This window comes from Nymphalis io, chromosome 17 (genome assembly GCF_905147045.1).
Source record: "Nymphalis io chromosome 17, ilAglIoxx1.1, whole genome shotgun sequence".
Taxonomy (NCBI): domain Eukaryota; kingdom Metazoa; phylum Arthropoda; class Insecta; order Lepidoptera; family Nymphalidae; genus Nymphalis; species Nymphalis io.
The window spans coordinates 7,906,918-7,923,078 of NC_065904.1; the positions used below are offsets into that span (position 1 = coordinate 7,906,918).

Here is a 16,161-nt window from a genome sequence, read left to right on the forward strand (position 1 = left end):
TAGGTTTTGGACTCGCAGTAGGCAGTAGGTCAATAATTAAGTGGTATTTACTGATTCATATAAGACTAGTATTCGCCCGCGTCTTAGACGATGGGCTATATATCCTTGGTGTTCAAGATTGCTTCACACGAAATTTTATCAAAATCAATTCATTGGTTTAACCTTTAAAGCGTAAGCGAGTACTTTTGCATTTATAATATTGGTATAGATATTAAAATGGGTTATAAAACCTTAACGCGTTAAATTTTAAAGTAATAATGTTTTGTTTTTGTTTTTGTCGATCTATGAACTTAAATTATTTGAAAAGAGTAATTACAGAGTTTCTTATCCTCTCGATGTAATAGACAATTCTAATCTGTTATCTTGAAGCTATCTTCAATGCTAGAACTGTCATGGCTGATTCTTAATCATATTTTAATAGGGAATATTGAATTTCACAGTAAATGCCGATTGTTGAAATAATTAAAGGAAAAAGAGTTGAACTTCGTCCAAAATAAAATGTTTGCGAATATTATTTTACATTATTAAATTACAGATATAGACACAGCTAATTATTAATTACAGGCACAAGGGACATAAAATCTTAGTTTCCAAGGTTGGTGGCGCATTGGATATGTAAGGGATGGTTGACATTTCTTACAATGCCAATGTCTAAGAGCGTTGGTGACCACACAGCTTTTGTCATGTCATAAATAAAGTCGAAATTTAAAGAGAAAATTAATAAAAGAAACGTTTTTTGCATTATGTTTTATTTGAGGTGACAATTATTATTTACATTACAATAGTATATGAATTTATTTAATAGCAATACTTAAGTACATATTATTGTATTCCGGTTTGAAGAACGAGCCAGTGAAACTACAGATACAAGGAAAATAACATTTTAGTACTCAAAGCTTGTGATGCATTGGCGATGTTATTGGTATTTAATATTACAGTACCAATGTCAGTGGCCAGCGGTGACCACTTATCATCAAATGGCCATCTGATGATAAACAGTCACCGCTGCTAGTCCGTATTTACTTATAATATTTTTTATCACATTCAAAATTGAATTTACAGTAGGTATAATGGTAGGTATTAGTCTTGAAACATTTCGTTGTTTGACGTTTCGTCTTTGGACACGCAATATGATTATAACTTATGCACTGTAACAAGATGGCATACGTATGTTTAATAGATTATTGAAATTAATTTAGAATTGAAAGTAAAATAGATTAAGGAAATACATAAATGTATTGTATTAATTATAAAGTTTATTCTTTACAATGTTATTATATAATACAAATAATCATATTCAACCAAACGTAGTAGTCGAAGAAGATATATCAATAACGATCAATTTTAATTAAATTTTACTCTCAGCGTCAGTTATAAGATAGCTGCTTATTATTAAATTAAGCTAAGAGTAGTAAGGTAGATAAAGTTTAACAATACATCTGAAAAGTGCAAATCGAACAAATAAAATTGTTGATAAACTTTGCCAGCTGTGTACGATGAAAGGCTATTTGTAAAATTGTAACGTAATCTCTACATCAATTTTTTTAATTTAATAGAATTAAACATAAAAAAAACCATAAAACGATTTTGTTTTATACGCAATATTTGTTGAATAGCCATTCAATATGATATCAATAACTTGTTTATCAATGTTTTTAAGCGTCGCAACGTGTGGCAAGCGATTCGTCGAAGTCGCTAACTTGGAGCTCGTAGACCACGCCTCTTCCTGTGCCGGGCTCCGCGAAATTTTATCATTGCGTTCATTGATAAAAAAAAAATTATATATACGAGTATAATATGGCTGAACTTGGTATTGTCAGTATGTTTTATATATTATGTTACATCATTAAAGATATGTGTCGGACGCATTGTTTATAAATTTTGACTGTCTGTGTAATCTGTGCACGAGGAAAATTGTGGATCAATCGTGAAAATAGATCAGTTTCACTGGTTTTAAATCATTGCAAACTCTTTTATACTACACTACAGTTTATTGTTCTAGCTTATTGGCTTATTATCTGATATCTTTTTTGCATTGTTTTCTATGTAAATATACATACCTGCCTATTTTCACCTGTCAATTTAAGCTGTTTAACATTAACAAAACAAAATAATTCTCTAAAAAAACAATATTAAGTCATTGTACTTTTTTAATAGTTTAGGACTTTGATCCCAATGTAAGTTACCATGGAAACCCTTCAACTTAATTATTATCAACTAAATACCAACATTCGAGGCGTCTAAAGCTTTCTTTTTTATTCTCGTGGCAAGTTGTTTTCTTAGCTGTATATACTTCTTATATAAATATTATATTCAATGTCAAATCCAAAAAAAATGTTTTAAATGCCTGTAATGGTGTATCACACTGTACAAGCCTAGTATCGTAAATTTTTGTTGATAATTTTGTAAATATTTCGATGCTGTTTCTTCTATCGATAAATAAATAAATAAAATGCTACGATTATATTTATTTTTAAGTACGTCGGTACTCATTAAGATAAACATTAGTCACAGAAGCATTATAATAAATACGTTATATAACTAATGAGTAACTACATATATGTATATATAATGTATATATTTTTATATGTATAATGTATATATTTTTGTTATAAACGTAGATGATATTCGTTCCTTTAATTTCATTCTATGATTGTTTATTCTAATATGCATTCCAGTGATTTGAAACATTTGAACGTTTAAATAAATATCGTGTTGTTGGGAATCTGTTAGCATCGTTTGGTCAAGAATTTAAGGGTGATTTTTTACGATTAAAATTAATAAAACAAAAATAAACGATACATTGCAGTAGTCGGTAAGATTATTAGTAACACCTGAAGTGTGTATTCGCCCGTTTTTAACGACTTACGATCACTTTTTTTTATATGTATATATCTTTAATTTCACATTAAACGCTTAACCCAAAATACACATAAGGAGTTAGTTGCGTTAAGTGCAATAAGGAGCCTCATAGCTAAAGCAGCGATCTCTTCCAAAAAACCTTTAAGGTGTCTGATCTCTTCGTATAATAAATACGAAAATAATCGATAATCAAATATTAAATATTAACGTATAGATTCATTTTAAAAATAATTATTTTTATTTAAAGTTTATACAAGTTACATTTACACATGTACACGAAACCAAATTTAGCGTTGTCATATGAAAAGATAAAACTTTTAATAAGAGTCAACGTACTTTTTTATTTAGTTATTATGTTAGGTATTACTGATGGTAGAGGTTTGTGCAAGCTCGTCTGGGTAGGTACCACCCACTTATCAGATATTCCACCGCAAAACAGCAGTACTTGGTATTGTTGTTCCGGTTTGAAGGGTTAGTGAGCCAGTGTTATTACAGGCACAAGGGACATAACATCTTAGTTCCCAAGGTTGGTGGCGCATTGGTGATGTAAGCGATGGTTAACATTTCTTAAAATGCCAATGTCTATGGGCGTTGGTGTCCACTTACCATCAAGTGGCCCATATGCTCGTCCGCCTTCCTATTCTATAAAAGAAATGTTAATTGATTACTTTTTGATTGTTTATTAAATCAATTAAAAGCATTTGCAGATAAAGTAAATATATTATATTCATTATAATGTTAGTTGTCATGACCTGCAGTCTGACGTCATTGTATTAAATACTTAGATGCTTTTTAGATTAGCATGCTTTATGCTAATCTGTTATTGTATATTTAGGGATCCACCACGACCCGACGTTTAAAATAAATATAAAAGAAATACTTTATTATCATTTTACCTATTTTGAAAAAGTTCTCAACCATTAAACTTCAGCCCCATTAGGTATATTTATTAAACTTGTTAATTAATATAATTGTAAATAAATAATTATAAATTAAATCACTGAGCATAATTTAGTAATGTCTATCACAATCACAAATATTGAACATCATTTCTTTTGTGACCTTAATTAAAGATAAATAAAATTACCATTTCATTAAACGCGATTTGAATTCATTATTCATGTTTGAAGAATAACTTCTTGATTAACCATTCATTACGTTAATTATATATAACAAATTAAATTTGGAATGCGTTCTAATATGTTTTTTTTTTATTTCTTAATATTATGAACCAAAGATTATGTAAACCTAAAGGACAGCGTCTATCAAATTAAAGACGTGATTCTTTAACGTTACTAGATATACCTGTAAAGTGTACTAAGTGATTTGGTGTTGTTCTAGGGGCTGACGCCGACCGTGTGTGGTCTTTTAAATAAATCTTACAATTCAAAACAGCCAAAGCCACTCAATGGAACGTAATTTTCAACCTTGACCCGTTATAATTAGGTCGAGTTTAATCCGATAAGTTTTTGTTTGGACAATCTTTGGTTTCGTTAGTATGATTTTTTAAGGATAATAGCGAAAGTGTTAGTTCTGGTCTGTGTTTTTTACACGGTTCCGAGTGCATTCGGATGCGGAATTATATTTACATCTGTAAATGCAAATTAGAATGAATTTGCAAATGTAAGATTCACGCCAGACGTTGCGTGGGTGAACCATTGTTCTTTGAAATACTGTTATGTCGCTGATATGTCTAATTACAGTATTACTCACTTTCATTGAAATATATCTTAACTTATCTTTTAAAGAAAAAGGGTAGTGTAAAAAATCTGGATTTAAACGTTTTCGGTTTTACATTAGTTAACAATTCTGCTCTGAAAGTAATTTTGACAAAAATTTGAGTAATTTAATAATGACACTATTTTGTTAAGTATCAAAACGTTGACCGATGGTCATAAATAATGTAATGACAGCTCAGTTTGACAGGTGGTTATCGCGCCATCTAGCGGAAACAGTGTGATAGGGAGGCGTGCGCTATACGTCAAAATATGAAACCTTTGATTTAGTGCCTCTTTCATCGAGAACTCCTTTGATTTATCAATAATTCCAAGCATGTGAGCTTGGTATTTTTAAGTACGATCTTACTTTCATGTCATACCATCTGAGATTATTCATTAATTATCATGTTCGATGCGTATTTCGTATTATCTGATTTGGATGAGTAATTCTTTAATATCATACTGAGAATGTCGAAATAAAATATTATAATGTGTATTATGACGGCGTAATCGTACGGGTCATGTTATTATTAAGAGAGACAGATAAAAAACATATTGAGATTGACATTAAAATTAAATAAATTAAATATTACCTGTGGAGATTTTTTTTTGTATATTTAAAATGTAATATTTTTTTGAGATTTAAAGACTTAAAATAAAACAGTTATTAACATATTTGTTCTGCATTTAATTCTTACGTATTTATATGGAATGAACGAATACAGTTAATATGTTTATTGTGTTGAAGTATTCAGGTAGTATTAGGAAATTAATAAAGGCGAATGCGAGTTAAGCTGCGATTGTTTGTAAATAAGATGCGCCCGCGCTGCGGGGTGCGGCTCTTTAATCGGAAACACGAAGAAAGTGTGATCATTTTTGTATCTTTTATTTTTAAAACATCATCACTGTTTCATGTTATTTTGTTTTATATGTTATCACTTATTAATAAAAACAAATGATTTTGTTGCAGATTTGGAATTGCGGTATAACCTTGAAAAAAGAGGTAAGTTGTTTTTATTTAATATTTCTATCGTTTCTTATCTTTTTTTTATATCTACATATTTAGAATTATATTAGCTAGAAAAAATAAATAAAGTTAGACATATACCTATGTTTAGCTTACTACTTTTACAGGATTATATTATGTATCGTGAAATAAACCCTTTTTTAATAACAACTGACGTAAGAGGTTCAGTAAAAAATATCACGTCAGTAATCTAATGATAACATCTTAAATAAATCACAATAACAATTTAGATTCACGATGGAATTGTTATGATTTATTCAAACGTGGGTTGATGTGAATAAACCTATATATTAACATAATACAATGATGGTTGACAGATCGGTTAGATTCCATCAAACTATACTATGCACGGCCTGCAGCTGTATTTACGTTCTAAAACAGATTTAAATTCTTAAACCAATTTTATTGATTCATAGTAAGTCGTACAAATTACATTTGATCAATTACAGATTATTCAATATAATATAGTTCACAGTAATTCGATTTTTAAAATTGTAAATGTGTTTAGAATAAAAATATTTTTGTCTTGAACAATATAAGAAAAAAAAAACAAAATGAATTTGCTTGCTCGATCATAAAAACTTTTTAGACTTTTTCGATGCGTTACGAACAGACGAATGACACGTTCTTTTATATAAAAAGCACTGTCGTCAATATTAAACGAGTTTTTATTTATGCCTATTTAAATCGACGTGACGTTATTTGAACGCTATCTGGAAGGGTTCATATTGATTTAGCCTGTTTGTTTTGATGGGTGACTTTTCGAAGGCTAATGTAAAATATACTACGTGGTTGTTTTAAAAAAAAGAAGTAAAACATACTCATTATGAGACCTGTTTTGAGTGACTTTGGTCGAAGATTTAAAAGTAGGACATAAAAGAAATATAATCTTAATGTAAATATATGACTGAATTCAAGATTAAGAAACAATATTAGTGGGTAGTAATACCGTCTAATAAAATAGGTAATTTTTTGTGTATCACTTTCAACGTGTCACAATTGAAATAAATATATTTTTGTTTTATGTAATCATGAACTAATTGTTTTAGATAATAATAATTTTGTTTAGGTATAGATATATCTACTTACCTACATTTTAAATTTATGTACGACGTTTTTTGATACCGACTTTTCACTTTAGAGGCTCTCTCATAAAAATCAAAAAAAGAAAAGGTTGTGGGCTCGTAAAAACACAACGTCACTGAGTTTGTCCCGCCAATTATTTTCAGTTCGAAAACTTTGATAAAGTCAAACGAAGATTTGGACATTGTCTTTAGCGATATTAAAATATTAATCTAAAATAAAAAACTCATAATCGTGTCCATGTCAAATGTCGAATATTAATCAGTCACAAATATTCAAATTAAATTAATGATGTCGATTGTCGATACGCGACAATACATGCCTACTGGACCGACATCAATATGTGATTGATAACAACTCTGCTCGCTCTTTGGGCGAAGGGAGATTTATAAACATCGAGCTACCCATCATTTAAATTTATGGCAAGGGTATTTATTATGACAATCATTTTTATATAAAAAAAACAATATTGTGTACATTAAAAAAATGGTATAATATTAAAAAAAATTTAGATATTTTTTTACTTATATATAAAAAGTTTAAAATACAAGAACCGAATAAAATGTATTATTTTAATCGATTCGAAGTGGAACGTTTTTTTTAAAAAAACTTTTTATTAAAGGATTGTTTTTCGTATATCTGTATACATAGGTGTAAACAATAAAAAACACATAATAAAAAAAAAAAAACATGACGGATTAATCTAGATTCCTTTGTCTAAGTAAAAAAAAAACAAATATGTTCATTTCATTGTTGGGTAGGTACAGTTACAAAGTGGTATCCGTTTTGTTAGGTGACCTATCTGCGGTTATGGCATTAGTTTCCTGGTCCAACGTTTACGAGCACCACAAACCCTCAGTAATTAAACTTCGGTGTAACCTTTAACGATACACCGCATACGCCATTGTCTCTTGCGTTACGAAACAAACTACAATGTTCATAGATAATTGTAAATATATTACATATTTAGTAGCTATTTTAATTGCCTATAAACCTACATCAGTTATACCTACTTGATATATTTTTATTTGTCCGTTAGAACGGTGAGTACGATTGGTTGTCATTTGCAGCCTACAGATAATTTTTATGGCCGATGGATACCATCCTGACCAATTTCGACCACGGCGGCCAATCTCAAGAGAGATAAGGCAATTGCGGAGGACATATATAACAAACACATAGAAGACATATAAGTGCACACATGTGTGCGCACACACAGATGCACTCCCTACTTCGACACTCGTAATCCGAAACTACCCGAAAGAGTTTAGGCGCAGGATCAACTTTTAGACTCCGTTAGACGCTGCTACTGCGAATCTTCGACAGAAAAACCCAATAACTTTTTATTGACCCGACCTACAATTTGCACCTAGGACCTCCACCCTTATATCTATTTATGGGCGAAAGTGTCTGTTCGTCAGGAACAAATTTGCTCTGTTGCCTAATGTAAATAAAAATCTGAGCATCATCAGTAGTATCTAAATAAAATAACATGCTTTTACAATAATAACTGTTTCATATAGGTTATATTTCAATAGTTTTGTGTTAAATCACATAAAACCGAGATGGCCTTAGTGGTTAGAATGCGTGAATCTTAACCGATGATCGTGGGCTCAAACCCGGGCAGGCACCACTGAATTTTCATGTGCTTAATTTGTGTTTATAATTCATCTCGTCCTTCACCGTCAAGGGAAGGAAAACATCGTGAGGACATTAGACACATGCAGGTTGCATGTGTCTAATTTCATTAAAATTATGCCACATATGTGCCAACCCGCATTGGAGCAGCGTGGTAGAATAATAATAATCATATGAAAAATACAGAATAAATCAATAAATTGTTATTGATGGTTTTTTTTAATCGTATTTATTAAAAGCTGATCAAGTCAGGTATAATTTATTTGTAGAATAGAAAAGTAAATGGCCTTAAAATACCAGGAAAATTATAAACAAGGATAAATGAAGCAACATTGTAAATGTAAATCAGACATATATAAAGACGTCGTAATTTCTTTGTATAGGGGAACTGACAAGAGTTGAGAATGCCTAATAAGGTGATTTATTCAAATACTCACTAAGCACGACATCCGTCGACATCACTATTGATCTGACAGAAAATTAAATGAACACACTCAAAAAATTAAACTTTAATTTTAAGACATAATTTTATCATCGAGTAAACTTCCTTTTTCCTCTAAAAGTACACGAATCCGCGACAAATTCGCGGATTTTTGATTTCTACCTTCGCAATGACTCAGCTCAAATAAACGAGAATCACAAAGGCTTTTTATATGCAATGATGGTTGTTTACAGTTTACGGAACTGAGTATAATGTAAACAAAAGCGATTCTTGGCGTTCACATGACAAATTCATGTTTTACAAAATATTAATGCGGTGCGTCATTTGATCACTCACAGTTCAATTTATATATATTTATGTAACCAAAGTTATATTTTAGTTTGACGATCCACTTAGCGCGACGCCACGCATCGACTTCGAAAGAATACGACATGTTACATTTTAAAAGATTCTTCGAAGTATCACCCTGGCGGCGCGGGCGCGCCTACACATAGCACGCAATAAAACCAATCGATTATTACCTATTTGTGTGAAAAGCGGAAGGAATAGGGCTAGTAAAGCGTCGAGGTGTGTTACAGGCACGAGCCGTGTCCGCCGGCGACGCTCGTGAGAAACGTCAATATTTAAACGCCTCGCATTGCTACGCTTCGAAATTGTCTCAACGATTTCGATATTTTCCAATGTCAAATATTATGTTAATAGCCCTACGGACCGATGTTCCTGCGCACTCTATTAATTGCTCATCGATGTTGTCGACCGTCTTGCGTCACGTGTCCGACTATGTAAGCATAGATTTATCTCGATTCTAATTCGAAAGAACCCGTTTTTATTTGCGCTTTCTACGCATAAATAAATATATATTAAGGTATATTAACGCCGCTGTATCTGGCACGCGTCAATCAAGCGGAATGTACATGAAACCCACCGATTTGTTACTCCGCCATTTTGAGTCATTTACAATAGCGGCCGCCATTTTGGTGACAATAATTAACTGATAAGTATCTTTGACCGACCGCTTTCTAGTTTTTGTTTTCTAAAATAATTATCATCACAATAAGCGACACGATCTCTTTTAACTTACCGCTGTTGCGGTATTTTGAATAAAATTAAGCGATCGAATTTAATATGACGATTTGTTTTAACTATTACAAATACTCGAACGAATTGTGTTAAGCGTCGCTTCATTAAGTCGTTTTAAAATCAGAATAATTAAAAACACCTAAGAGCAATGCTAGTAAACGAAAACAAGTGAATATTCAGTGTCTACGTAATCGATACTGAAAATATTTTAGCGAGTATTTGAAGCGTTAAACAGCTGTTAAGCATGAGTTAGCGGCGCGCTTCGTCCAGTGCGCTGTGATGTGTGCCGGTGACGGCGCGGCGTCACGCCGTCAATGGGTCAGGTTATTTACCTCTTCTTATCACCTTTTGTTTTGCTCAAACACTTGGTTCATTTTGAACAGTTGTAGTAGCTTCCTGGCTTGTCTGTACGACGTTGACGGATAGATTTACAGATTGCGTCGGTTTTTAAATTTATCTGAAATCGGTTTAATTTCTAAGTTATTTTTAGTCACAAAAAAGTAATCGAACAAAAAGTGTTAGATGGAATGTTTAAACAAGATATCACTGAAAATCGAACAGTGAAGGACAACAGTGAAATAGAAGGACCCGAGCTATTTGAAGGGATAGCTAACAATAAAAGCATCGGAGGCCGATCGGCGATACAAGTCCTTGTGTCCACATTAGCATCTCGACGCAGGAGTGTGTGCAAACAGCGAGGGTCATCTGATGAAATGTTCAAAGGCTTTTAGTTCCCGAGAATTATTAAATGAAGGCCCAGGATCGTAATGTAAACATCGTGTGTTTGTCGAGCCAAGAACCTGTTGCTTTGTCGACGGTTTGATGTGTGTTTCGACTTATTGGCGGTTATTTTATGTGCGCTAATGTTAATGTTACTGCGGCAGTTAATACCGCAACATTGTGACACACTCGGGAACTATCTCTCTCTATGATATCGTTTTGTGTTCGTCTTTGTTCACTTTTATTCAGTTTTATGATGACTGTTTTTGTAAACATTGAAATGAGATTCATAAAAGTATCACACGGAGTATTAAGTTGTTGTAGCAGTTTTATAGTGTTTCCTATACATGTGAACGATTATACCATAGAATAAGTAAGTTTATAACTTAAATAAGCATCTTGTACAATCAACAATTCCTTCGTCGCTTACGCAAACTTAAAGGCAGTTTTCCCTACACCGTCAACAATACATTGCACAAATGAATGTCGCAATAGGTTCGTGAAACGCCAGATAAGTGTGGATATCTAGACAAATACGTAGTTCGGTCTAGGTAAATATGCAGGTAGCTGGGATTCTGGTGCTAACTCTGTTAATGTGTGGACAAAGCTGGTCGTGACGGATACCGCTAATAAATGTTCTAGGGAGTGAGGATGCGCGAACGTATACATCACGTAGCCTGCGGGAACCTGACGTTTTATTTTCCTTTTGTTTAAATTTCAAATGTATTTTTTGTCATCAATATAATGAAAGAAATTTATTAAAATAAGTTAACAATAGTTAAATATATATCAATGCTCTTCATACATGTGTGATTAAAATGAGTCCTCGATATTTTTTAAATCACGCTTTCGCACTTGTAATATATTCGACGATATTAACAACTTAATGTTCAATATTTTATTACTGGTGTATTTGCTTTGAATATCAAACAAGCTAAGCGTACACGACATCTTTCATTACAAGTTTCTATTTGATTACGGCTCATAAAAGCTGCTCGCGTAGAGGCGATTACGATTTCTATCACAAATATAACTTAGTATAAGACGCAGCGATTTCACTGAAAGCTTTATCTTCAAATAATTTCAACAATATCGACTCGGATTAGAGTTCAATATTCGTCGTAAAACTAATTTATGACCGTTAAAGATTACGTCTGAGGTTCGGTAACTTTACCATAAAGTAGCACTTTTCTAAGTATGGCTCATTCACTGCTATCTTTTCAAAATTTTATGACATTCTAATATGGTGCTCATTTATTAAACAATTGAGTGTAAAGTCCTATGCAGGATTTTGATGAAGGCGTTAATCAATGGTGTGTCCTTCTGTTTGTATCGCAGCTAGTATTGGTTCGGGAATCTTCTGAGAATGCTGTTGAGTTCATTCCTTATTTGTTTAAACAATAAGCGAGTCCGTTTTTAATGGTTCCGATCGATAAATTCCTTTACTTCGAAAATATAGATATTTTAAAACTGTCAAGATAATAGAGCTTAAAACTATATTACTATAAAAACAATGAATGTTTTACTGCTGAGCTAAGGTGTCCTGCTTTTGAGAAGGTTGGGAGCTTATTCCAACACGCTGTTCCAATACACGTCGGTGGATACATATGGCAGATTTAAATCCGATGTAACTATAAATATTAAATAATATACAAAAACATATAAGTACAATTCGTTCTGAGTACCTTCAACAATTCCTTGTAAATGATTTTCAATGAAATGTTACAATAGACGAACATCATGACCCTAAGGGCAGTTAGCTCCGAGCGGAGATAAATATTACGACGTTGGAAGTGTTAAGTTATAGTAAAATTCCGGTCATTTTTATTGACATATACAATTAAATATTATAGTCGAGTCTTTTATCGGAGTACAGTTACGAGTTTTATTATAAAATCACGCGACAGATTTCGACAAAGACGTACGCGTTACTGAATCTGTTTGACTTATTATTAACGTACATTGTGCTAACTCCATCCTACTTATCGATGCTTGCAACTGTTTATTTCTCTCGACGATAATAATATAATAATATTTTAGGGAAGTTATTTACTTACACACCTAACGTTGATTTCGTATTACCAAAATCGTCTTATGTTTATTGATAAAGCGTTTAAATCAAATTGCGGTCATGTTAAAAAAAATAAACACGGAATTCGGTAGCAGTCGTGAACCATGAGAGAGTTGTATATTATGAAAAGTTGCTTATAGGGATATATTTATCGATATGGATTTGAAGGGTTCTGTAGGAATTGATGAAATTATAATACAAGGAATTGAGGATTTGAGAAACACGTAGATATGTCACAATATAAGTTTTAAATTGATTATAGGACAATTCAGTCATAAATCTCGAAAAAGTGACTTTATTTTTTCTATGTGTGACAAATATTGAAGTTAATCAAATTCAAAGGTTCTAGAATAGAACGATAGAATAGAACGATGTTTTGCAAACAAAATAAGAATATTAAAATCGGAATCGACCGAAAGTACCCTAAAACAGAGCGTTGCGGGAAGGTTGCGTGTCGTTCCCAACGAAGCGTTTATCCGAACGAAACATTTCACCGATAATAACTCCACACAATATAATAATGCGAATAATAAATAAAAATGGAAATAAAATAATAATTTTAATGCCGTAATTGAGGCCGCGGGCTGGCGGCGACCGCGCTCATTTCGAACGATCTGATTACCTACAGTTTTGTTATATTGATTCCGATGGAACTTTAAGTACTCGGCTATCGACTCAGGACTGGTTCCCCAACCTCATTACAGTCGGTTCGCGTGAAATGGATCCGCAATGCCTTGTTTTCTTATATAAACGCGCCATTTATGCCTAGCCTTGGGACTTTAATGTAAGGTTTGTCATCAATGTTCAGTGTGGTCAACTTCTTGGAATGGGAACTGTGGAATTAAACGTTGAAACCTATTGCGAATGAAAATAGAAAATTAGAAAATGCTCCAATGACTGTCAAGTATATGTAGACCTGTAGATGATATGGTATGTTGTGAAGACTTGTGCTCCTATTGGATATTTTATGTTTTAGTTAAAGAATTGACTATCAATAGCCGATTATAATCATTATTGTAACGAGTTTGATTTGAGTTTTTTTATAGAATAGGAAGGCGGACGAGCATATGGGCCACCTGATGGTAAGTGGTCACCAACGCCCATAGACATTGGCATTGTAAGAAATGTTAACCATCGCTTACATCACCAATGCGCCACCAACCTTGGGAACTAAAATGTAATGTCCCTTGTGCCTGTAATTACACTGGCTCACTCACCCTTCAAAACCGGAACACAATAATACCAAGTACTGCTGTTTTGCGGTGGAATCTGATGAGTGGGTGGTACCTACCCAGACGAGCTTGCACAAAGCTCTACCACCAGTTAAAGCAAAATAATATATATGTAATCCAATCAAAATTCAACGTTGTTAGATGATAAGTTATTTGATAAGTCCTTTCAGAACTAGAACTAAATTGATTGATATGGGAATTTTAAGTAAGTTTGTTCTATAATTATTATCTACTAATGTAATAAGCGTCAAACTGAAATTGTTTGTTTTGTTTTTGACTACTTTTTCTCTCGGCATAAGGGATAAATTACAGCAAGAAAAACTGCTCATTTATAAATTAGATATATGTTCATGTACCGAGTTATTTTTCTGTATTTTAAATGATAACGGCCGGCAATAAAGTATATTATATATTTTTTGTATTTGCGACAATTTGAAGCATCGTTATAGACCGCTTCGGGTGTTTTCGGAGTCAACCATATGTTATCGATGTCGTTATGATGTTATATACGTAAGTTTGTGAAATAATTTTCAAAAGTTAACGCCTCAGGCTGGAACGACGAACCACAAAGAATTAACTTTATTTGCTAAATAATAACTTTTTTGTTGTTTTAACTTAAATTTGAAAATCATTTTGAAATATAGAATAATACCTATAATAAGTGAATAATATAAATAATTATTGTTTCTATGTATTATATATATAATATGTATTAGTATATAGTTATTGATATAAATAAATACACCATACACCCTCATCTTTATTTACATATGTCCTAGCACGAAGGTTGAATTAAAAATTTCTTAGGTACTAGTGATATGATGAACTCTTAACGTTCCTTTTGTGCTGAACATTTTTTAGTTTTTTGTATGGCGTTATGTTTGACGCATGTTATGTGATGTATAATATATATAAAAGTTTAATAAATTATTTTCATTGCGCTTTCACAAAATACGGGTACCCCCCACTAGTATCTCCATTGTGCGTTCGATCAAAGACATCATTGAAATTCCTAATATTTTGCGTTTATTCGACTTGGATTTAGTTATTTAAATTTGTTTAATTTTCATGAGTAAATTAAGACTTTTTAATTCAGTACAATTTTAACATGCAATTCTATTATAATTTTACATTATAAATCGTCATTTAGGTTGTTTTAGAAATGTTGCTGTGTTTATTTTATAATGTTTGCAATAATATATATTAAAGGCACACATATATTAATCTCTAACTTTCTAAAGGTAAACTCTTTCGTAGTGATATATCGGTATAATTAATATATCGGAATCTTAATTAATTCCATGCGAAACCAGGACGGGACGCTTGTTTGAACATAAACTAAAATAATTGCGGATGGAAACCCTAAATAAACATTGTACGTTATTGAAGTATCAATTAAAATGTGTTTAGAATTACTTGTACGTGAATGTTCGCGAGCGATTATTAGCCAAGTGACCCGATTGCTATGTTAACATAGTACATACGTTATTTAATACGCAAGTAATTTCTATACAAGTTATCCGATAACAGTATAAGTATTTTAACTATTAAGGTATTATTTGTATTCAGACACTAAGTAAGTAAAACTTACAGATGATTTGAAATTGAGTTCTTTTTCGATAAGTATAACTTCATTAGAAAATGCTTTATTAGTCATTATTATTATTATTATTTTATAGAATAGGAAGGCGGACGAGCATATGGGCCACCTGATGGTAAGTGGTCACCAAACGCCCTTAGACATTGGCATTGTAAGAAATGTCAACCATCGCTTATAGCCAATGCGCCACCAACCTTGGGAACTAAGATTTTATGTCCCTTGTGCCTGTAATTACACTGGCTCACTCACCCTTCAAACCGGAACACAACAACATTATGAATGTTATTGTTTATGGAAGCTGAAACGGCAACACTAAAATCTAATTATAAAACTTAACTCAATAGAGTTAAGTTAATAATCTTTTAAACAGCTTCTAATTTTAAGTAATTTATTATATCTGTTATAAGACTAATTTCATTATAAAGAAGGGTCCAATATAAGTAGAACTTAGTATCTTGATTTATCTAGGTCAGAGTATAGAATCGAGGACAATGGCGTAGGACTTTAAAACAAACGCGCGAAACCTTCGAACATACATAATTTCATCGCAGTCACACGTATTATTTACGACATTTAAGAAAAAAAAACCTATTATGTAAATACCTTTATACATTGCGGGAGTCCTTATAATTCTGCAATTTAACAAACTTGGGTCGGACACACGCAAGAATATATACAGAGAAGGGAC

The 16,161-nt window shown here is 32.2% G+C and overlaps 1 protein-coding gene across 2 annotated transcripts in view; it reads left to right on the plus strand.

Annotated features, from left to right (window-relative positions):
* Nucleotides 1–16,161, plus strand: part of LOC126774835 (protein dead ringer) — a 124,564-nt gene that overhangs the window by 34,405 nt on the left and 73,998 nt on the right. For both annotated transcript variants that reach the window (XM_050496466.1, XM_050496467.1), the window contains exon 2: nt 5,551–5,583. In XM_050496466.1, coding sequence (XP_050352423.1) covers nt 5,551–5,583 — 33 coding nt within the window. The remainder of the gene's footprint in view (nt 1–5,550; nt 5,584–16,161) is intronic.